This window comes from Gigantopelta aegis, chromosome 14, assembly GCF_016097555.1.
Source record: "Gigantopelta aegis isolate Gae_Host chromosome 14, Gae_host_genome, whole genome shotgun sequence".
Lineage (NCBI taxonomy): Eukaryota > Metazoa > Mollusca > Gastropoda > Neomphalida > Peltospiridae > Gigantopelta > Gigantopelta aegis.
This window is the reverse complement of record NC_054712.1, coordinates 24,623,485-24,648,565: the sequence shown is the minus strand read 5'-3', so window position 1 is coordinate 24,648,565 and position 25,081 is coordinate 24,623,485. Positions and strand designations below refer to the sequence as shown.

The 25,081-nt window shown below is 41.8% G+C and overlaps 1 protein-coding gene across 3 annotated transcripts in view; it reads left to right on the top strand.

Moving 5' to 3' along the window:
- The window catches only part of LOC121388681 (A disintegrin and metalloproteinase with thrombospondin motifs 16-like), a 178,557-nt gene that overhangs the window by 107,308 nt on the left and 46,168 nt on the right, over positions 1-25,081 (top strand). For all 3 annotated transcript variants that reach the window (XM_041520131.1, XM_041520132.1, XM_041520130.1), the window contains exon 3: positions 12,701-13,038. In XM_041520131.1, coding sequence (XP_041376065.1) covers positions 12,701-13,038 — 338 coding nt within the window. The remainder of the gene's footprint in view (positions 1-12,700; positions 13,039-25,081) is intronic.

Genomic DNA, 25,081 nt, shown 5'->3' with positions numbered 1-25,081 from the left:
TGTTTGTGGGATGGTGCATATAAAAGATCCCTTACTGCTAAACGAAAAGAATAGCCCATGAAGTGGAGACAGTGGGTTTCCTCTCTCAATATGTGTGGTCCTTAACCATATGTTTGATGCCATATAACCATAAATAAAATATGTTGAGTGCATCGTCAAATAAAACATTTCTTTCTCTTTTTTTCCTTACTGTTTTTTTTATCAATGAGTTAAATATGAATATAAACTATAACCCAGTACAGATCTCTGATTTCCTTTAATGTAATGTTGTTGATGTAATCATTCATGCTAATTAAAAGTTCTAATTAGCGCTACATAGGCGTGTTCGTAAGTGGACTAAGTATTGAAGTTGTCACCTCAGAATGGTGAATCTTAATTAGTACATCAAGAGAAAACAATTTAGCATTGGTTTAAACTTAAATTGGGTGGTACGGTATGTTATGTGGCACCCCCTTGGACTGGTACAGGAGATGGTACTTAAGAATGGCCATTCGGTACGGAGGTCCCACAATCCACACCAATTTTCACGGACATACAATACTACTATGATTAATCAAGGATTTCATACGGACATCTACGGACCACAACGGATTGTCACGAATGATGCCGGATCATATCTGTGGCTAACCCGGTGTACTGATCCTTGACAGTGTGACCAGGGCTTAAGCATGAAGTGAGTTTTTCCTGTTTGGCCATCTGTCTTCAGTGTGAGTAGACAGACCCATACACTTGTTCTGTTTATTAACTCATACCCTTGTGGAGAGAAGCATGGCAAAATTACTGGGCAAGAAGTGAGTTTTTTCGTGGTTGGTCAGCTGTCAGCTGTTTGAGTAGATGACACAGACCCATACACTTGCTTTGTTTATTAACTAATTACATACCCCTGTGGAGAGAAGCATGGCAAAAACACTGAGCAGGAATGTTGCACTTGCTCCAGTCTTGGCAGATTCCTTGCTACGACATATTAACCTACATGTCGAAAATGTGGGAATAATAGGGTACTATGTAGTATGTTGTCTTGGTGGGTAATTCAGTCTGTGCTTGTTTTTAACAGTCTCTGGATACCAGTCTACTTGCTGGTTAGTACAGGTTCCAATTGACCAAATCAATTCTTATTGCTGAAAATGTTAACATTTTCAAATAAAATTGATATAATTACATGTAGCAGTGTATGAACACGCAGAAAGTAGCTAGTGCACCAATAAAAAGTGTGGAACATCACATTTAATCAACCTGCAAGAAATGGGGCTGTCACATATCATTTAAGGGATTTAATTAATGTTTTTATTAGCAACCATAACTTTTGCTGAAAATTGCAGTTCCATTTTTAGGGATATTCTGCATTAGTTTCAACCTCTGGTGTATACTGCTATAACAACTGTATAACAAATAAGTGTATTTATTTATTGCCAATAGAAAACAATATTTGCAAAAATAATCAATGTCACATATTAATACTACCAATTAATACTACCAATCACAGCCGTAGCTGCTTTTACTCCATAAATATTTTATGGTGCTCCTTGAACTCCAGGACAGGCGTGTGTTACAACAGCTTGCTACATGTATGAATGTGCAGCTTAAACATTCTGACCTGATCTGACCTTTGACATGGAACTCTCTTCTTTGGTACCATGCAACCTGCAGCTGTGAGTTGTAATGAATGGCTTCTAGTTATCAGGTGAACATCATAATGCTTTTTTACACTTTCAAAGAAAACTGGCCACTCATTATGGGTGCCAGAACACATAAGATCTGAGCATTACACATTGCAACAATGATAGAAAAGGAAAGGTTGCACGATGACACTATAAGCACAGTTTAAGCCACATAGCTGTAAGATGTATTACACATCCAAGCAATGAAAGGAGTGGAAAAGAAAGTTTTGTGGAATAATTAAAGTGACAGATCCTAGTTTTCACTGTTAGAGCTGTTTTTGATCATTGAAGTCAGACATTACTTACGAAATCCAAAAAATGTGGACTCTGCCTCCAGACTATTAGAATTTTATTATTTAGAATATCCATTTCCGTACATCCAAAGTGTTTCTGGTCATGCATCCTGGTGTTTCTAATACCATAATGCATTCTTCATATTTAAAAAAACCCCACATACCTTTGAGAAGTAATGGTTATGGAGACAAGCTCTAGTCTAGTGTGTGTTTTTAAAAGGGATTTCCCCAGTTCATTGTCAGAGAATCTTGTATCACTCTATTGTAACTTTATCTAAATGTGTTACAGGTTTGTAGATCAACCAAACTTTTAGTGTCCATTTTCATAGATTGAAACTAGGGTCTGCGGCTTTAAGGAATACTTCAGCACATTTTAAACTACAGCTATTTGATGTCTAACATATTGTAATTGTGACACATGGCTTAGGTAAAAGTTTAAAGTTTGTTTCATATAATGACACCACTAGAGCACATTAATTTATCATAGTAATCATTGTCTATTGAATGTCAACACATTTGGTTGTTGTGACAGTCAGAGAAAGCTCACTATACTCTTTCCAAGAGTAATTAAGGATCATTTTTTATTCACTTTCCTCATAGATAGAACAGGACATACTATGGTCTTTGATATACTGGTTGGAACAGGAAAAAACCCCAGTCCGAGAATAGGTCCACAGAAGGAATTCAATCCTTCAACCCAATCACCTAAGGCAAGAGCTGTACTAACTGAGTTAGATCCCACCACCTAGTTTGTGAGAGAAGAAACCTGTTGCCACCACTTCGGCTACTTCTGCAGGCAGGACAGCACATACCATGGCCTTTGAAATGCAAGTCATTTGGGGACTGGTTGATGCATACTACAGGGGGTCAGTTCTGTGACTCATTAACACTCAGGTGAATACAGAGCTATATCCTGTATCCTGTCTTCAATAAGCAATGAAAATGTCAAAATAAACTGAAAAAAGTTTTATGTCATTGAATTTAAATTTAACATGGCAAAGCTGGCTCCCCACCAGTCATTATGCAAAGAATGAAAACAGAATGACGATTAATGCTCAGAGGTTAGTGAGAGAGAAGTGGGTGCAGTGCAGTGGTCTTACACATCCCCACTGAGTTGGTAAAACTCACACTGAACCTATTTTAACTACTGTTACATGGCATTGTAAACTGACTGTCGTGTGTTCTGTATTGTGATTGGTTAATTACATTCTTTTTCCGGGATCAAATAGACAATAACACCCGGAAAGCTAATGACGTCATTAGAAAGTGACGTCATTAGCAATTGGAACAGGCGAAGTTGACGATTCAAGGGTCTACAGTTAGATTGTAGCCAGGTATTTTTTTCAAGAAATGCCAAATATACAGTAAGTTCTGTAGAAAAACGATTCAGTTTACAATGGACATAACCATATGAAGTTTTTAGATTTGCGGGTGTTATTGTCTATTTGATGCCCGCAAATGTTTCATTTTTGACCTCAGGCTAACGCCTTCGGTCAAAAATGACATTTGCAGGATCAAATAGACAATAACACCCGCAAATCTAAAAACTCCATATGGTTATCTCCTAATCGGACATATTGTGTTTAAGGGCCACATGGATTATTAGAGAGGAAACCCACTGCCACCACTAAATTGGCCACACACTTTTTTTTTTTTATTAATTAGCAGCACAAGATCTTTTATATGTACTATTCCACAGACAGGATTGCACATACCATGGCCTTTGATTATACCAGTCATGATGCAGTGACTGGATTGAGAAGTAACCCAATGGGCCCCTCTACAGGGATCGATCCCAGACCAGTCATGCATCCAGCGAGTGCTTTACGACTGGGCTATCTCCCACCTCAGAAAAGAAGGAACAAATGTTTTATTTAACGACATACCACTCAACACATTTTAAGTTATTTGGCACACAAATAATTAGAGAGGAAATTTTCTACCACCACTTCATGGGCTACTCGTTTTTATTAATTAGCAGCAAGGAAACTTTTATGTGCACTATCCCACAGACATCATAGTACATACCACAGCTTTGTGAAACCAGTCGTGGAACACTGTCTGGAGTGAGAAATAGACCAATAGCTGATACTGGGATATGAACCAAGCACCTGTCAACCATAAAGCCAATGTTTAAGTCACCACGCCACTGAGGTGAGTCCCTTCAATTAGCAGCAAGGACACTTTTACATGTACTTTTTAAGTGACAAAAAGAAAGGATGTGGTGTTTTCTTAGAATATGATGGTGTTTTGTTTTTATTTATTTATTAGTCCTCTATCATTCCAACTGGAGGGGATTATAGGTTTCATCTCCGTCCTTCTGTCCATCTGTTTGTCTCTCTCTCTGTCTATCTGTCCAACATACAGGGGTTTTGTTAGGGTTTTTTGCAATGCCTCCAGATATTAAGCTGACATTTTGTGTATGGCTTTGTCATGTACTGTTACAGATCAAGTTTAACTTTCATAACGATTTACCCCTTGGCTCTTGAACTTTTGAGATATGAAAATTTGCTGTAACATTTTTTAACATTGTTTTTTGACATTTCTATGTTGGCCACCCAACAGCTGCAGTTTAAGAAAGTGCTGAGATGTTATTTAAAGCAAACATTCCTTTCTTTCATTCTCGTACATGTGTTTTATTACGATAATGTATAGTTTACATAATTCTCTTCATAAACTGACTGTCCAATCATAAATGTACACGGTTGACAGATTATCATACTTCATATGTTAGGTGCTCGGAGAATGGCAGTATAAATGGAAAAACGTTTGTCTGTTTGATTGAAGTTTTCCGTCACAGTTCACGTTACATGTACTTACATATTACCTGTTTCCAGTCTTGACTTATTTGAAAGACGATAAACAGGTAATGATGTGACATAATCTTTGTTTGTGCAGTTCTTTTCACTGTCGGAGTGATTAAATGCTTATCCTAGGTGGTACACCGCCAGAGTTGGCCCCATTCAGAGATCTGGCGTATTATGCTTTATATAGACGGCTGATTGAATTATTATTCTTTCTTTCTTCTTCCTTCTCTCTTTTTTCATTATTATTAAGACCACCCAATATGATTATACTTCTTTCAGTTTAGCTTTTATGTGAATGTGAGTTCTTCTAAATCCAATTTGATGATTGTTGTGTATTGAAAGTTAAAGTGAACCAGATAGTTAATAGTGCAGTTGCTTTTCTCCATCCTGACGGGCCTCGGTGGTGTAGTGGTTAGGCCATCGGTATACAGGCTGGTAAGTACTGGGTTCAGATCCCAGTCGAGGATCTTGCACTTGCACCGACCTGTGATCCATAACTGGTTCAACAAAGGCCATGGTTTGTGCTATCCTGCCTGTGGGAAGCGCAAATAAAAGATCCCTTGCTGATAATCGGAAAGAGTAGCCCATGTAGTGACGACAGCTGGTTTCCTCTCAAAATCTGTGTGGTCCTTAACCAAATGTCTGACACCATATAACCATAAATAAAATGTGTTGAGTGCGTCGTTAAATAAAACATTTCTTTCTTTCTTTTTTCCATCCTGCCGGGCCTCGGTGGTGTAGTGGTTAAGACTCCAGACTTGAGGCGGGTAGGTACTGGGTTCACATCCCGGTACCAGCTCACACATGATTGTTTGCATAGTTAAAAATATTATACTTCATGCAAACGTTGTACCCTGTACCGGCCTCGTGGTTAAGCCATCGGATATAAGGCTGGTAGATCTAAGGTACTCAGTTTGCAGCCCGGTACAGAGCAAATTTTAACGACTCAATGAACAGGTGTAAGACCACTGCACTCTCTTCTCTCTCACTAACAACTAACACTAACCCACTGTCCTGACAGACAGCCCAGATAGCTGAGGTGTATGCCCAGGACAGCGTGCTTGAACCGTAATTGGATATAAGCACAAAGATAAGTTGAAATGAAATAAATGTACTCTGTTCCTAGTTAACAACTGAATATGTGATGGAAATGGTTGTAATTGACACCCTGTTACAAATACAAGGGAATGTAAAAATAATAGTGAGCCCTAATTTATTTCTATTAGTATACAGTAAACACAGATTTGCATTGACAACAGTTACTATAGGAATTCGGTGTCATTGCCTTTCAGCTGAAATGGGAAGATAATCTAATATTCACAGACAAAAAATGTCATCCCACATTGCAAACAAAATAGCATGCATTCCTGTACATAGAGATAAAAATCATTCCACCATGGAAAAAGGAAAGGCATGTTTATTTAATGATACCTTCGAATATCATTCAGTCAGTGGCTTAAAGTGCTAATTATTTCTGACACTTGGTATAGACTGCTAGAAAAGAAACCCACCATCAACACATAAGATGGTTGAGTAAGGTTTGTTGTGGTTAATAACATCACTAGAACATAGTTATTAATAACTGGTTAGTAGTTGTGAAAAATTTGATAATCTTCAGAGAAAACCTGCTACAATTTTTCATCAGCAGCAAGAGATCTTTTATGTACACTTTTTCTTAGAGAGGACATTCCACAGCTCCAGCCAGTGTATCACGACTGGTACATCAAAGGCTGTGTATGTGCTATCCTGTCTATGGGATGATGCATATAATTATCCCTTGCTGCTGATCGAAAAGAGTAGCCCTTGAAGTGGCAACGGTGGGTTTTCTCTCTATATCTGTGTGGTCCTTAACCATATGTGCATCGTTAAATAAACCATTTCCTTCATTCCACAGCTTTTGATATACATGTATACCAGTTGTGGGGTAATGGTTAGGGTGAGAAAAAATTGAATAGGTCTGCAATGAAGCTCAGCCCTATGACCCAAGCATTATAGAGTGAGAAAGGAAGCCTGCAGTCGCCACATAGGCTATTGCTATTGAATAGCAGCAATGTATCTTTTAGATACACTTTATCATAGCCAGGATCACACATATTTTAAATATACCAGTTGTGTAGCACTGTCTAGGTTCGGGTGGAAAAAAACATTGGCCAATGTTTTCAAAGCTACATGTACCTTGCGAAACAAAATGGTAAAACCATTATAAGTTGAGTAACGTCACTATACAGCACACACCATAGTGACGTCATGGGATACAATGGTTTTACGATTTCGTAAGCTAAGATTGCTTCGAAAATATCGGACCAAGTCCACTGAGGAGAATTTTAGATGCACATTTCAACAAACAGAACAACACATATACCATAGGTGAGAGTTCATTCATCATGGTCCACTATAGTTCCTAATTGTGACATATATTGTGGTTCACATATTCTCTTCTAGGAATTGGGGAAGAATAACAAAATGTGTATGTTTAATGGTGAGCCTTCTGGCTGTATTTTGCCCATGTTATTTTGTAATATTGTGCATTGATGTTTTGGCTGTATAGCAGAAGAGACGGCTGAAGTGAATCGGTTAATGAACCAACTGTTCGGACCGGTACTACAGCCAGATGCAGTCATATATATTAAAAGAATCCTTCATATGTGTCCATGTGTGACAGGGCTATCCACCCAAGGGTACATAATTTGTTGTCAGGGACAAGGCTTGCCAAGTCCCTGACTTCATACTATGTACCCGAGGGTGGAATAGCCCTGTCCCACATGGACACATAATGGAGGATTATTTTTCTCCCATCCAGTAGATGAAAAACAACCAATTTGGGAAAACATGAAAAACCTACAATTTTTTATTTTTTATCTTACAATAAAATAATCATAACCACTGAAAAGATTGTACCTAAAAATGGTTTATACTAAAAGTATATAAAAGTATAAACCGAAAATGATAGTATAATTTCATTATGACAGCAGGTTTCCTTGTTTTTATGAAATATAAAAAGCATTTCTTGTGTTATTTTGCCGTTTACGTGACATCACCCAGTGTTAATTTCAGCACAAACAATAGAAGTCACGTGGTCATGCAAGACCGATTTATTCCGCATTGGCTGACATCATGGAATACACCTGTCTTGCATGACTAGGGATGGGAAAAATATATATATAGCAAAAAACTGAGACAGAAATGTTTTCAATTTTGTATGTTGTTAGTGCCAACGAGAACCCGTTCTGTTGGCAATCTTCATTTGAAGTTAGGCAATTTAACATGGGTTTCAATGGCAGATGACATTTGTGTAGTGAGACCCTAGTCTTGAAACATTTTTATACTGAAATATTAATATGAATTGATGCCACTGTTGTCATCCTGTAAATATAAATGCATGTTTACTGACTGTCTTTGATGTTATGTGATTAAATTAAACTGACTGACAAGTCACATCCATCTTCTCGTCTCATTTTATCATAAGAGTTTCTTTGTGCGATAAACTCATTTCAATTACAATATATTGTGTAGTACTGCCTTAAATATGTGGCTTATATTTCAGAGTGCATATTGTAATAGACTGGCGAAAAAAATGTCCTTTACACAGGCCTGTCTGTATTTGAAACAGTGTAGACTAGTGTCAGATTAAGATAGTAAATTGGCTGTCAAAATGTAATACGGGGAGGGATCACATATGGTTTCATGGTCATGCATGATCATGGTCATAGGGTTTAACATGCACATTCAGAGCAAGCTGTTGTAGCACATGCCTGTCCTGGTAAATTGGTTGAGAAAATGCAACACTTACAAGCCATCGGACATAAGGCTGGTAGGTACAGGGTTCGCAGCCCGGTATTGGCTCCCACCCAGAGCGAGTTTTAATGACTCAATGGATAGGTGTAAGGCCACTGCACCCTCTTCTCTCTCACTAACCACTAACAATTAACAACTAACCCACTGTCCTCGACAGACAGCCCAGATAGCTGAGGTGTGTGCCCAGGACAGCGTGCTTGAACCTTAATTGGATATAAACACGAAAATAAGTTGAAATGAAATGGCCTCCATTTTAAACTGTCTATTATAAGAGACATAAAATGTCCTTTACATCAAGTCTGACTGTATTTGAGAGAGTTTAGACTGTTGTACTATTACAAGATTAAGTAAGTAAATTGGTTGAGCAAATACAACTCTGACAGGGAGAGAGCATGTTGTGAGTAAGCAGTCCCCGCCTTTCTCTGGTGGTAACCGTGGCGCTAGCTGGGCAATAAAGACATCAAAGGCATGTCTTCGAACAACAACTCACTTGTCCAGTTAATGGTGACTCCGGCCTGTCAACACAACTGACAGTCCACTAGGTCTACCTGACGTCTGCCTGATTTCTGTTAGGTTTTATTTTGCAAATAGATCTAGTTCACTAAACTCTCACAACTTTGTGATCTTGCAATGCAATGCAAAAAGTCTTGCAAAGAAATGTGCGGTTGCTTAAGAAAGCTTTGGAGAGATTTGTGCCTGATTTTTTTTTTTTCCGTACATGTCTGCACATTTTGTGATAGGTTTTATTTTGGTATAGATCTGCATTGAAATTGTTTAGTGGTGAAAAGCTCAAGAAATATTTGTGTGTGGTAAAATATCACAGATTAAGGGATAGCTGGACAAATAAGACATCAAAGGCTTGTCTTCAAAACAACACTCTTGTCCAGTTAATGGTGACAAGCTTGTCAATACAACTGACAGTCCACTACGTCTACCTGACGTCTGCCTGATTTCTGTTAGTTTTTACTGTTAGGGTTTATTCTGGTGTAGATCTAGTTCACTAAACTCTCACAACTTTGTCTTCTTGAAATGCAAAAAATAAGTTAGTTTGTATTGTTTAACAACACCACTAGAACACATTCATTGATTTATCATCAGCTTTTGAATGTCAGCCATTTTGGTAATGTTTGAGAAGAAACCTATATTTATCTATTAGGGATCTTTTATATGCACTTTCCCACATACAGGACAGCATGTATCATGTCTTGTGCTAAACCAGTCATGGTGCAGTGGTTGAGATGGGGGGAAACCCAATCAGATTGAAAAAATAAAGTTTGTTTTGTTTGACGACACCACTAGAGCACATTGATTTATTAATCATCAGCTATTGGATGTCAAACATTTGGTAATTCTGACAGTCTCAGAGGAAACCCACTACATTTTGCATTAGTAGCAAGGGATCTTTTATATGCACCATCCTACAGACAGGGTAGTACATACCACAGCCTTTGATATACCAGTGGTGGTGGAATGGTTAGAATGAGAAATAGCCCAATGGCTAAGGATTGAGCTAGATCCCGCCCCTCAGTTTTGCAGTGCAATCCAAAAGGACTGCAGAGATAATGTGATGTTGCTAGGACTGCAGAAATAATGTGATGTTGCTACAGAGAGCTTTGTGCCTGTGTTCTGGTTTTATTTGATATAATTAAATTTCCGTTACATTCATAACAATTTAACATCATCTCATTGGTCTAGCCATAGCAACATGAGTTTGGTAATTTGTCGACAAACGTAAAAAATAACGTCGTCAAGGAACATCATATCTGATGACGTCACTTTATATTGGTACCTTGTCGTATTGAGTGTTATTGTTTAAGAACCAGAAATTATTCAAACTAAACTATGAACTGTTAGTGTTATTAGTAGTAATTATGTATATGTTTCAGATTTAATTCTAAGGATTGTCTGTTATTTCTTTTATGTTTTTGGGGTATGAACAAAAATAAATCATCCACAAATTTGATGTGTGAATGGCTTTGCAAATTCACACAGTTTGCAGATGATTTTATTTGTTGATACACCGATGAACTTAAAAGAAATAACAGACATTGCATTGCAGGATCAAACCACCTCGGTGGATCCATTCAACTGATTGTTTTTTTTTCTCATTCCACCAGTGCACCACAACTGCTCAGAGGCTGTGGTATGTGCTTTCCTGTCTGTGGAATGGTGCATATAAAAGATCTCTTGCTGCTAATGGAAAAATGTAGCAGATTTCCTCTGATGACTCTACGTAAAAAATACCCAATGTTCGACATCCAATAGCCGTTGATTTATAAATCAATGTGCTCTAGTGGTGTCGTTAAACAAAACAAACTTTAACCATTTCAGAGCTTAGGAGATCGTTGTGAATTAGGTCCCAGGGTTTGAGATCTATCATAATTGTGCTTAGCCTACAGTCTATCTGATGCCTGAAACTTGTCTGGGATCTAAAGCTTGTATGAGCCTATACATGTTAGTGTGTATATGTGTGTATGTGATCTCAACTCGGATGTAAACATAAAAATATGTTATATCATCATCACCAAATAAGATACATCATCTTTTTTTTCCAAGTTATTCTGGCATATATACACAGAATACATAGTCTAATCCAGTACTCCTGGTGGCAATATTGACTCTCTATCACAGAGCTTAATGCTGCTTTTCTAATCTTTACAGTGCAAAAAAAGATTCACCGATTCTTTTCAGCATTTATTTAATCATGTTTGCCTTGTCATATGCCATATGCTTTATAAACTACCATTGATTAAAAGTTTGGTGAAAAAAAAGTGTTTTCTAAAGGTGTATTTTGTTAACAACATTTTGTTGCCCATTTAATGTGAATTATTTTATTTCTTTGTGTCAGTCTGTTGCCCCAGGCCGTCATACTGTGCTAAGGTTAGCCAAAACTGACCTGTCACAACTGGGTGAAAGACCTGAAAATAAATACGCCTGTGAATGGAAAGTTTGTTCCTTGCCTAAACACTTTTCTTTGATGAGATGGGAGTACATGCCAGTGCTCTCAAACAAGTCGTGTATCCATATGGATATTAGATGATGAGTAATTGAAGCTATATGATTGCCTTTGAGGATGAGCAGTACGTGTGGTCCCTCAACAATCGCCCAAATGGTCTCTGCTAGTACTTTTGCACCACAAGCTGTTTCAGTCATAAGCTGTAGATGTGTATCCTTTACATTTTCAATTCTGTGGTTTTGAAATCTGGAGTTGTGTGACCTTGCACCATTAATTGTATGGCCATTAAGTGTTTTTGCACCATGAGCTGTTTGGGCCACAAGCTGTAGATGCATATGAGCTGTATGGCCTTTACATTTTCAACTTTGTGGTCTTTTTGTATGGCCTTGTACCTTCAACTGTATGGTTTTCAAATCATAAGGTCCACTTTGTGGTCAATTTGTTGTATGGCCATTTACCATTTTCAACTGATGTGGTTTTTAACCACTTTGTTGTATGGCCTTTACCCATTTTTTAATCCAGATACCGACTCCAAACCCTGTGTGTCTTTTTAGTGTAAACCACTGGCCTTGTAACAAAGGCCATTTTGTGCAACTGTGTGGGAAGCGCAAATAAAAGATCCCTGCTGCTGTAAATAGCATAAGGTCCACTAAACAATGCATTGACCATTAGGGTCAATTCTGTTGTAAGATTAAACCATGTGCTTATGTGGCGCCGTTAAACCATGACTGATGTTGCTTTTTAACTTTTTCTTGTGTTGTTACTTTTAAACCATAACTTTTATTGTACATTCAACTTTAACTGATGTTGCTTTTAAATTGTAACTTTTTGTGTGTATTAAATCGTGACTGATGTTGCTTTTAAACCTTGACTTTTGTTCCCATTAAAACCATGTTGGTATTAGACCATGACTAATATTGCCTTTAAACCATGAGCTGACTGTCCTCAAACCACTGGCTTTTTAAACATTATTTTTGTTGGACACCCAATTAATAGCCAATGTCTATTTTTGTTGCTTGCATGTTGTTAAACATTCATTCATTGATCCATCCATCCATCCATCCATCCATCCATCCATCCATCCATCCATCCATCCATCCATCCATCCATCCATCCATCCATCCATCCATCCATCCATCCACTAATTTTTATGTGGTTTTTTTAAACCATTTCATTTGTTTTGTCTTTCAGATCCTGATATCGTCATTCCAACTCTAGTTGACTCCAGTGGAAATTTTCTATCACACGACTTCCACCTTCTGAACCGAGAGAAGCGAGGCACAATTGAACAAAGTGTTATTTATGTCAATGTTTCTGGATTTGGCAACACGTTTCACATGGAGCTGTCGGAAAACAAAAAACTCTTAGCACCGGGCTTCAAGGTGTATCGACGTAAGAACTTCAGTAACACCACAGTGGACCTACCCGAGGAGACTGACCAGGTGGAGAATGCTCTCAGATGTCTGTACACAGGATATGTGAAAAATCACAACAATAGCCACGTGGCCATCAACATTTGTAACGGGGTGGTAAGTTGAAAATCAATCTCAGTGTCTCTTTTAGCATATGTCATCTGTGTCTGTACACAGGATATGTGAAGAATCACACCAATAGGCACGTGGTCATCAACATTTGTAACAGGGTGGTAAGTTGAAAGGCAGTCTCAGTGTCCCTTTTGTTTGTAAACAGGATATGTGAAGAATTACACCAATAGGCACGTGGTCATCAACATTTGTAACAGGGTGTTAAGTTGAAAGGCAGTCTCAGTGTCCCTTTTGTTTGTAAACAGGATATGTGAAGAATCACACCAATAGGCACGTGGTCATCAACATTTGTAACAGGGTGGTAAGTTGAAAGTCAGTCTCAGTGTCCCCTTTACCACGTGGTACAGGTGATCATATGTCATCTGTGTCTGTACACAGGATATGTGAAGAATCACAATAATAGCCACGTTAATCTACTAGGCACCACCTGGTAGGGATACGTTAACTTAGTAGAGGCACCACCTGGTAGGGACACGTTAACCTAGTAGGGGTACCACCTGGTAGGGACACGTTAACCTAGTAGGGGCACCACCTGGTATGGACACGTTAACCTAGTAGGGGTACCACCTGGTAGAGGACACGTTAACCTAGTAGGGGCACCACCTGGTAGGGACACGTTAACCTAGTAGGGGCACCACCTGGTAGGGACACGTTAACCTAGTAGGGGTACCACCTGGTAGAGACAGGTTAACCTAGTAGGGGTACCACCTGGTAGAGACACGTTAACCTAGTAGGGGCACCACCTGGTAGAGGCACGTTAACCTAGTAGGGGCAACCTGGTAGAGAGCACCACCTGGTAGGGACATTAACCTAGTAGGGGCACCACCTGGTAGAGGCACGTTAACCTAGTAGGGGCACCACCTGGTAGAGGCACGTTAACCTAGTAGGGGCACCACCTGGTAGAGGCACGTTAACCTAGTAGGGGCACCACCTGGTAGAGACATGTTAACCTAGTAGGGGCACCACCTGGTAGAGGCACGTTAACCTAGTAGGGGCACCACCTGGTAGAGGCACGTTAACCTAGTAGGGGCACCACCTGGTAGAGGCATGTTAACCTAGTAGGGCACCACCTGGTAGAGGCACGTTAACCTAGTAGGGGCACCACCTGGTAGAGACATGTTAACCTAGTAGGGCACCACCTGGTAGAGGCACGTTAACCTAGTAGGGGCACCACCTGGTAGAGGCATGTTAACCTAGTAGGGGCACCACCTGGTAGAGGCATGTTAACCTAGTAGGGGCACCACCTGGTAGAGGCATGTTAACCTAGTAGGGCACCACCTGGTAAAGGCATGTTAACCTAGTAGGGACACCACCTGGTAGAGGCATGTTAACCTAGTAGGGCCGGTAGTAGGGGACACTACCTGGTAGAGGCATGTTAACCTAGTAGGGACGCCACCTGGTAGGGACACCACCTGGTAGAGACATGTTAACCTAGTAGGGGCACCACCTGGTAGAGGCATGTTAACCTAGTAGGGGCACCACCTGGTAGAGATATGTTAACCTAGTAGGGGCACCACCTGGTAGAGATATGTTAACCTAGTAGGGGCACCACCTGGTAGAGACATGTTAACCTAGTAGGGGCACCACCTGGTAGAGATATGTTAACCTAGTAGGGGCGCCACCTGGTAGAGACATGTTAACCTAGTAGGGGCGCCACCTGGTAGAGACATGTTAACCTAGTAGGGGCGCCACCTGGTAGAGACACGTTAACCTAGTAGGGGCGCCACCTGGTAGAGACACGTTAACCTAGTAGGGGCGCCACCTGGTAGAGAAACGTTAACCTAGTAGGGGCGCCACCTGGTAGAGACACGTTAACCTAGTAGGGGCGCCACCTGGTAGAGGCATGTTAACCTAGTAGGGACGCCACCTGGTAGAGACACCACCTGGTAGAGACATGTTAACCTAGTAGGGGCACCACCTGGTAGAGACATGTTAACCTAGTAGGGCACCACCTGGTAGAGGCATGTTAACCTAGTAGGGGCACCACCTGGTAGAGGCATGTTAACCTAGTAGGGCACCACCTGGTAAAGGCATGTTAACCTAGTAGGGACACCACCTGGTAGAGGCATGTTAACCTAGTAGGGACACCACCGGGTAGGGACACTACCTGGTAGAGGCATGTTAACCTAGTAGGGACGCCACCTGGTAGGGACACCACCTGGTAGAGACATGTTAACCTAGTAGGGGCACCACCTGGTAGAGGCATGTTAACCTAGTAGGGGCACCACCTGGTAGAGGCATATGTTAACCTAGTAGGGGCACCACCTGGTAGAGATATGTTAACCTAGTAGGGGCACCACCTGGTAGAGACACGTTAACCTAGTAGGGGCACCACCTGGTAGAGACACGTTAACCTAGTAGGGGCGCCACCTGGTAGAGAAACGTTAACCTAGTAGGGGCGCCACCTGGTAGAGACACGTTAACCTAGTAGGGGCGCCACCTGGTAGAGGCATGTTAACCTAGTAGGGACGCCACCTGGTAGAGACACCACCTGGTAGAGACATGTTAACCTAGTAGGGGCACCACCTGGTAGAGACACGTTAACCTAGTAGGGGCACCACCTGGTAGAGGCACGTTAACCTAGTAGGGGCACCACCTGGTAGAGGCACGTTAACCTAGTAGGGGCACCACCTGGTAGAGGCACGTTAACCTAGTAGGGGCACCACCTGGTAGAGGCACGTTAACCTAGTAGGGGCACCACCTGGTAGAGGCATGTTAACCTAGTAGGGGCACCACCTGGTAGAGACATGTTAACCTAGTAGGGACACCACCTGGTAGAGACATGTTAACCTAGTAGGGATGCCACCTGGTAGGGACACCACCTGGTAGAGACATGTTAACCTAGTAGGGACACCACCTGGTAGAGACACGTTAACCTAGTAGGGGCACCACCTGGTAGAGGCATGTTAACCTAGTAGGGACACCACCTGGTAGAGGCACGTTAACCTAGTAGGGGCACCACCTGGTAGAGACACGTTAACCTAGTAGGGGCACCACCTGGTAGAGGCACGTTAACCTAGTAGGGGCACCACCTGGTAGAGGCACGTTAACCTAGTAGGGGCACCACCTGGTAGAGGCACGTTAACCTAGTAGGGGCACCACCTGGTAGAGGCACGTTAACCTAGTAGGGGCACCACCTGGTAGAGGCACGTTAACCTAGTAGGGGCACCACCTGGTAGAGACACGTTAACCTAGTAGGGGCACCACCTGGTAGAGGCACGTTAACCTAGTAGGGGCACCACCTGGTAGAGGCACGTTAACCTAGTAGGGGCACCACCTGGTAGAGGCACGTTAACCTAGTAGGGGCACCACCTGGTAGAGGCACGTTAACCTAGTAGGGGCACCACCTGGTAGAGACACATTAACCTAGTAGGGGCACCACCTGGTAGAGACACGTTAACCTAGTAGGGGCACCACCTGGTAGAGACACGTTAACCTAGTAGGGGCACCACCTGGTAGAGACACGTTAACCTAGTAGGGACACCACCTGGTAGAGACATGTTAACCTAGTAGGGACGCCACCTGGTAGGGACACCACCTGGTAGAGACATGTTAACCTAGTAGGGACACCACCTGGTAGAGACACGTTAACCTAGTAGGGGCACCACCTGGTAGAGGCACGTTAACCTAGTAGGGGCACCACCTGGTAGAGGCACGTTAACCTAGTAGGGGCACCACCTGGTAGAGGCACGTTAACCTAGTAGGGGCACCACCTGGTAGAGGCACGTTAACCTAGTAGGGGCACCACCTGGTAGAGACACGTTAACCTAGTAGGGACACCACCTGGTAGAGGCATGTTAACCTAGTAGGGCACCACCTGGTAAAGGCATGTTAACCTAGTAGGGACACCACCTGGTAGAGGCATGTTAACCTAGTAGGGACACCACCGGGTAGGGACACTACCTGGTAGAGGCATGTTAACCTAGTAGGGACGCCACCTGGTAGGGACACCACCTGGTAGAGACATGTTAACCTAGTAGGGGCACCACCTGGTAGAGGCATGTTAACCTAGTAGGGGCACCACCTGGTAGAGGCATGTTAACCTAGTAGGGGCACCACCTGGTAGAGACATGTTAACCTAGTAGGGGCACCACCTGGTAGAGACATGTTAACCTAGTAGGGGCACCACCTGGTAGAGATATGTAGGGGCACCACCTAACACTAGTAGGGGCGCCACCTGGTAGAGAGAGACATAACCTAGTAGGGGCACCACCTGGTAGAGGCACGTTAACCTAGTAGGGGCACCACCTGGTAACCTAGTAGGGGCGCCACCTGGTAGAGACATGTTAACCTAGTAGTAGGGCACCACCTGGTAGAGACACGTTAACCTAGTAGGGGCACCACCTGGTAGAGACACGTTAACCTAGTAGGGGCACCACCTGGTAGAGAAACGTTAACCTAGTAGGGGCGCCACCTGGTAGAGACACGTTAACCTAGTAGGGGCGCCACCTGGTAGAGACATGTTAACCTAGTAGGGCACCACCTGGTAGAGGCATGTTAACCTAGTAGGGGCACCACCTGGTAGAGGCATGTTAACCTAGTAGGGCACCACCTGGTAAAGGCATGTTAACCTAGTAGGGACACCACCTGGTAGAGGCATGTTAACCTAGTAGGGACACCACCGGGTAGGGACACTACCTGGTAGAGGCATGTTAACCTAGTAGGGACGCCACCTGGTAGGGACACCACCTGGTAGAGACATGTTAACCTAGTAGGGGCACCACCTGGTAGAGGCATGTTAACCTAGTAGGGGCACCACCTGGTAGAGATATGTTAACCTAGTAGGGGCACCACCTGGTAGAGATATGTTAACCTAGTAGGGGCACCACCTGGTAGAGACATGTAGTAGGGGCGCCACCTAGTAGGGGCACCACCTGGTAGAGACACGTTAACCTAGTTAACCTAGTAGGGGCACCACCTGGTAGAGACATGTTAACCTAGTAGGGGCGCCACCTGGTAGAGACACGTTAACCTAGTAGGGGCGCCACCTGGTAGAGACACGTTAACCTAGTAGGGGCGCCACCTGGTAGGGACACGTAGTAGGGGCACCACCTGGTAGAGGCACGTTAACCTAGTAGGGGCACCACCTGGTAGAGGCACGTTAACCTAGTAGGGGCACCACCTGGTAGAGGCATGTTAACCTAGTAGGGACGCCACCTGGTAGAGACACCACCTGGTAGAGACATGTTAACCTAGTAGGGGCACCACCTGGTAGAGACACGTTAACCTAGTAGGGGCACCACCTGGTAGAGGCACGTTAACCTAGTAGGGGCACCACCTGGTAGAGGCACGTTAACCTAGTAGGGGCACCACCTGGTAGAGGCACGTTAACCTAGTAGGGGCACCACCTGGTAGAGGCACGTTAACCTAGTAGGGGCACCACCTGGTAGAGGCATGTTAACCTAGTAGGGGCACCACCTGGTAGAGGCATGTTAACCTAGTAGGGGCACCACCTGGTAGAGACATGTTAACCTAGTAGGGACGCCACCTGGTAGGGACACCACCTGGTAGAGACATGTTAACCTAGTAGGGGCACCACCTGGTAGAGACACGTTAACCTAGTAGGGGCACCACCTGGTAGAGGCATGTTAACCTAGTAGGGGCACCACCTGGTAGAGGCACGTTAACCTAGTAGGGGCACCACCTGGTAGAGGCACGTTAACCTAGTAGGGGCACCACCTGGTAGAGACACGTTAACCTAGTAGGGGCACCACCTGGTAGAGGCACGTTAACCTAGTAGGGGCACCACCTGGTAGAGGCACGTTAACCTAGTAGGGGCACCACCTGGTAGAGGCACGTTAACCTAGTAGGGGCGCCACCTGGTAGAGGCACGTTAACCTACCCACCTGGTAGAGGCACGTTAACCTAGTAGGGGCACCACCTGGTAGAGGCACGTTAACCTAGTAGGGGCACCACCTGGTAGAGGCACGTTAACCTAGTAGGGGCACCACCTGGTAGAGGCACGTTAACCTAGTAGGGGCACCACCTGGTAGAGGCACGTTAACCTAGTAGGGGCACCACCTGGTAGAGGCACGTTAACCTAGTAGGGGCACCACCTGGTAGAGGCACGTTAACCTAGTAGGGGCACCACCTGGTAGAGGCACGTTAACCTAGTAGGGGCACCACCTGGTAGAGACACGTTAACCTAGTAGGGGCACCACCTGGTAGAGGGGCACACGTTAACCTAGTAGGGACACCACCTGGTAGAGGCATGTTAACCTAGTAGGGACGCCACCTGGTAGGGACACCACCTGGTAGAGGCACGTTAACCTAGTAGGGGCACCACCTGGTAGAGGCACGTTAACCTAGTAGGGGCACCACCTGGTAGAGGCACGTTAACCTAGTAGGGGCACCACCTGGTAGAGGCACGTTAACCTAGTAGGGGCACCACCTGGTAGAGGCACGTTAACCTAGTAGGGGCACCACCTGGTAGAGGCACGTTAACCTAGTAGGGGCACCACCTGGTAGAGGCACGTTAACCTAGTAGGGACACCACCTGGTAGAGGCACGTTAACCTAGTAGGGGCACCACCTGGTAGAGGCACGTTAACCTACACCACCTGGTAGAGACACGTTAACCTAGTAGGGGCACCACCTGGTAGAGGCACGTTAACCTAGTAGGGGCACCACCTGGTAGAGGCACGTTAACCTAGTAGGGGCACCACCTGGTAGAGGCACGTTAACCTAGTAGGGCACCACCTGGTAGAGGCACGTTAACCTAGTAGGGGCACCACCTGGTAGAGGCACGTTAACCTAGTAGGGGCACCACCTGGTAGAGGCATGTTAACCTAGTAGGGGCACCACCTGGTAGAGGCATGTTAACCTAGTAGGGGCACCACCTGGTAGAGGCATGTTAACCTAGTAGGGGCACCACCTGGTAGAGGCATGTTAACCTAGTAGGGACATGTTAACCTGGTAGGGACATGTTAACCTAGTAGGGACACGTTAACCTAGTAGGGACACATTAACCTAGTAGGGACACCACCTGGTAGAGACATGTTAACCTAGTAGGCATGTTAATCTAGTAGAGACACGTTAACCTGGTAGGGACATGTTAACCTAGTAGGGACACATTAACCTAATAGGGACATGTTAACCTAGTAGGGACACGTTAACCTAGTAGGGACACGTTAACCTGGTAGGGACATGTTAACCTAGTAGGGACACGTTAACCTAGTAGGGACACTTATGTTTTTATTAGTACTGGCAGAAAGCCTGACAGGTTATCGTATCATCTGTACCATGTTCAGGTGACAGAACGCTCACAAACTATTTGACAGGTACCATCGTGTTCTATCATATTACATACATGTAACATTAGGTGTAAAAACCAGTCTAGTGAGTGAGCGCGTTTGCTCACCCTCCTGAACATGTCTTTGGTCTCGTTGGAATCTTTATGTATTTTCCATGTATCCATCCATATGTCCATCCATCTATGATTCTTTTTGTCTGTTCATCCAACATCTTAACTGTATGTGTCTTGACCCATTGGTGTTGGTTTTATAGTCATTAAATTATTGGATTTAAGGCTGGGAGGTAGTGGGTTCACATCCTGATACTGGCTCCAACTTAGAGTGAGTTTGAATGGCTCCATGAGGTGTAATGCCTTGAATTTTTTCAAACTATTATTTTAATATTAATCCTTCTCATTTTGGGTACAAACTCTGGCTTTATAAAAAGTTGTACACACAAAAAGCATGTTTGAACCTTATTTGCATATAAGTATACTAAATTGCTTCTTATCTGCCCACTTACCCCTAGAGAACCTAGATATGCAGCTAAAGGACAGTTAACTTAATTAGTATTCTTGAACCTTAAATGGATGTAAGCACAAAATCAATTTAAAATGCAATTTTAAAAATAATTTATCCCACAGTAACTTTTTTTCTCACTTTTGCCTTGATAACTTGCTGTTTGCATTTACCATAGTTTGACACCCAAAGCCGATGTATTTTTCGTGCTGGGGTGTACTTAAAAATCTGTTCTGTTCTGTTCTGTTCTGTTCTGTTCTGTTCTGTTTGCCTTGATAGACCCACCAACCTACCTGACTCCCCACTCACTGGCTCTAGTCACTCATCCACTCACTTAAAAACATTTCAACTGTGCAGTCACATGTTTGTCCACCCACCCATCCCTTCTCATTATCTTTGAATTAAAAAAATTCTTGCAAACTACGGTAACCTATCATTCATTCACTCACATTAAAAAAGGTTTTAAATTTGAGGCTTGAATCCAAATTATATAAGCATTGGTCTTTAATGTGATTTTATATCATACATTTATCATATAAATGGGACACTTTTAATTTTAAAATCTAATATTTCCAAATGTAATCATTTTATCATTTATAGCAAATGAATATTGGTTAACTGTCAAAAAAACATAATTCATATAAACAAATGTATGTCAAAATTATAAATTTAAGCCACAATTCAAGACCCTTAAATTATATACAGTCAAACCCCTCAAAACCGGACCCTCTGTAAACTGGAATTGTCTCAATAAACGGACAATTTTCACAGTCTTTTTAAACATCACTACAGAAGAGAACTTCTGTAAACTGGATCTCCCTTAGAACCAGACTTTTGACTTGGTCCCATGGGTATCCAGTTCAGAGGAGTTTCACTGTAAACAACTCTTGTAATTTGTTGACAATGATTGCTGACAGCCACTTTTTTATTTTTAGAATCTATAACGAGTTTTAATGAACACATTAAAAAGTTATCCCTATTTTAGTAAACCCAACACACACAAGGCTTTGTAACAAAATAACTCCTTTGTCAATTGTTGTCTGGTAAAATACCGTAACATGTAAAGCAAGACATGCTAATATAACAGATTTACCTGAACCTAAACAAATGAATTTATTTATGGGATGACATAACATCATTTTTCATCTCCGGAACTTACAGGTATTAATCACATATGAAGTACAAAGATGTTTTGTGTGCAGTGAAATGTATACAGCAAATAATTTATTCTCACTCCGCCAACGCAGACTGTGTCTGGTGATCATATATTATATTTATACCCATCTGTACAGACAAGCAAATAAATGATGCTTTGTACTTTGTCTTGTATATATTCATACCTGCCCAAACAGGCACTTTTATTTGATCTATATTAGCCAGGGGGCAGGACATAGTCCAGTGGTACAGCGCTCGCACAATGTAGGATCGATCTCCACCACTGGGTCCATTGGGCTATTTCAGTGCATGACTGGTATATCAAAGGCCGTGGTATGTACTACCCTTTCTGTGGGATGGCGCATATAAAAGATCCATTGCTGCTAATTGAAAAGAGTACCATAGCCCATGAAGTGGTGACAGCGGGTTTCCTCTCTCAATATCTGTGTGGTCCTTAACCATATGTCTGACACCATATAACTGTAAATAAAATGTGTTGAGTGAGTCATTAAATAAAAATATTTTTATTCTATATTAGCCAACCATTGTCTTAAACCAGAGCCTGGTTGGCTAATACATGTATAGTACTTGTGTCACAGGACCGAACCACCTCGATACATCCATTCAACTGATTGGGGTTTTCTCTTTCCAACCAGTGCACCACAAGTGTTCAAAGACCATGGTATGTGCTTTCTTGTCTGTGTGAAAGTGCATATAAAAGATCCCTTTCTGTCTGAATTAGAAAAAAATGTAGCAGGTTTCCTCTGATGACTACATGTCTGAATGTCCAAAGGTTTGACATCCAATAGCTGACGATTAAATCAATCTACTCTAGTGATGTTGATAAACAAAACAGAGCTATGAGGGGAATAGGGGTGAGCAACTGCCCCCACCACCCCCCAAAAACAAAAAAGCCAAATAAAAAAGGTTCTCTCTTAATTTAGATTTGGCCAGCATCATAATAGTTGCAGCATCATTCCCCTGGAGGTTTATTCTTATCACAATGAATTAATGAATTAATGGATTAATGAATTAATGAATTAATGAATTAATGGATTAATGGATTAATGGATTAATGAATTAATGAACTAATGTTTAACGACACCCCAGCACGATATCCCAATCAATACCTCATGTCTGGTACATCAAAGTACTCTATGCATATAAAAGATTCCTTGTTGCTCATTTGGTAGAATCAGTACTCCTCCTCAGATACAGCAAAGTACTCTATGCATATAAAAGATTCCTTGTTACTCATTTGGTAGAATCAGTACTCCTCCACAGGTACATCAAAGTACTCTATGCATATAAAAGATTCCTTGTTACTCATTTGGTAGAATCAGTACTCCTCCACAGGTACATCAAAGTACTCTATGCATATAAAAGATTCCTTGTTACTCATTTGGTAGAATCAGTACTCCTCCACAGGTACATCAAAGTACTCTGTGCATATAAAAGATTCCTTGTTGCTCATTTGGTAGAATCAGTACTCCTCCACAGGTACATCAAAGTACTCTGTGCATATAAAAGATTCCTTGTTGCTCATTTGGTAGAATCAGTACTCCTCCACAGGTACATCAAAGTACTCTATGCATATAAAAGATTCCTTGTTACTCATTTGGTAGAATCAGTACTCCTCCACAGGTACATCAAAGTACTCTATGCATATAAAAGATTCCTTGTTACTCATTTGGTAGAATCAGTACTCCTCCACAGGTACATCAAAGTACTCTGTGCATATAAAAGATTCCTTGTTGCTCATTTGGTAGAATCAGTACTCCTCCACAGGTACATCAAAGTACTCTATGCATATAAAAGATTCCTTGTTACTCATTTGGTAGAATCAGTACTCCTCCACAGGTACATCAAAGTACTCTGTGCATATAAAAGATTCCTTGCTGCTTATTTGGTAGAATTATTGCTATTAATGGGAAAAAATAGTGGGTTTCATCTCTAAGACTGTATGTCGAAAATTACCAAATGTTTGACATCCAATAGCCGATGATTAAAAAATCAATAAGCTCTAGTGGTGTTGTTAAACAAAGCAAAACTTTATTTGGTAGAATTAATACCCCCACTACAAGTACATCAAAGTATTCTGTGGGAAAATGCATATAAAAGATCCCTTGCTGCTAATTTCATAGGATTAGCCTATGTGGTGACAGTGGTTTTCCTCTATATTGTCTGTGGGATAGTGCATATAAAAAATCTCTTGTTGCAAATGAAAAAATGTAGCAGGTTTTTTCTGAAGACTGTGTCAGAATTACCAAATATTTGACATCCAATAGAGAGCTCTGGTGATTAATAACTCAATATGCTTTAGTGGTTTTGTTAAGCAAAATAAAAAAAATTCTCTATATATTTTCTGATATAAAAGTCTGAAACTAACTATATGTTAGACGCCAAATAACATAATTTAAAATGTGCGGAGGTGTTGTTAAACAAATATTCCATTCCTTTCTTTTGTCTGGGATTATTCTGATAAATTTATGTTTTAACTAATGTGACAGGACAGGATTTATGTTGCTAAACTCCTAATATTTATAGATGTTTAGTCATCATGTTTGTAATGTATCCACTGTTTGTATGAATAAAGACTGTGAAATGTCAGAGGTTTGAAAGTGTCCAATATCTATCTGTTACCCCAAGCATTAAAGCTTGCTGTTTCATGGTATAACAATGTGTCAAGGGACACCACAGTTTGGACTACATATATATTTGGGTTGTGATGTTTCCTGTCATAATTAGCACAGTGTTTCAACTGTCAGTGTCAACATTGACCTTTTTCTGAGGCCATACTATTACTAATTCAATCTAATTGGTTTGGATTTTTTTTTTTCTCGTGCCCCCCCCCCCCCCCCTTATCTGTCATATGTTTATACCAAGTAACCAACAAATATATACTTGGGTTTATCGTATCTATGAAATTTTAATTAACATCATGGTACTGACTTTCAGAAATTTAATGTTATTTAATGTGCTAGTATTGGAAAAACTAATTTTTAATTTCTAAATTATAAAATTATTCTGTATTTCTATGTCCATTAATTGAGATGAAAAGTTGAGAATGGTGACATTGAAACTGGAAAATGTTCTTGTTATAAAAAGTGACTTTTGGACTAT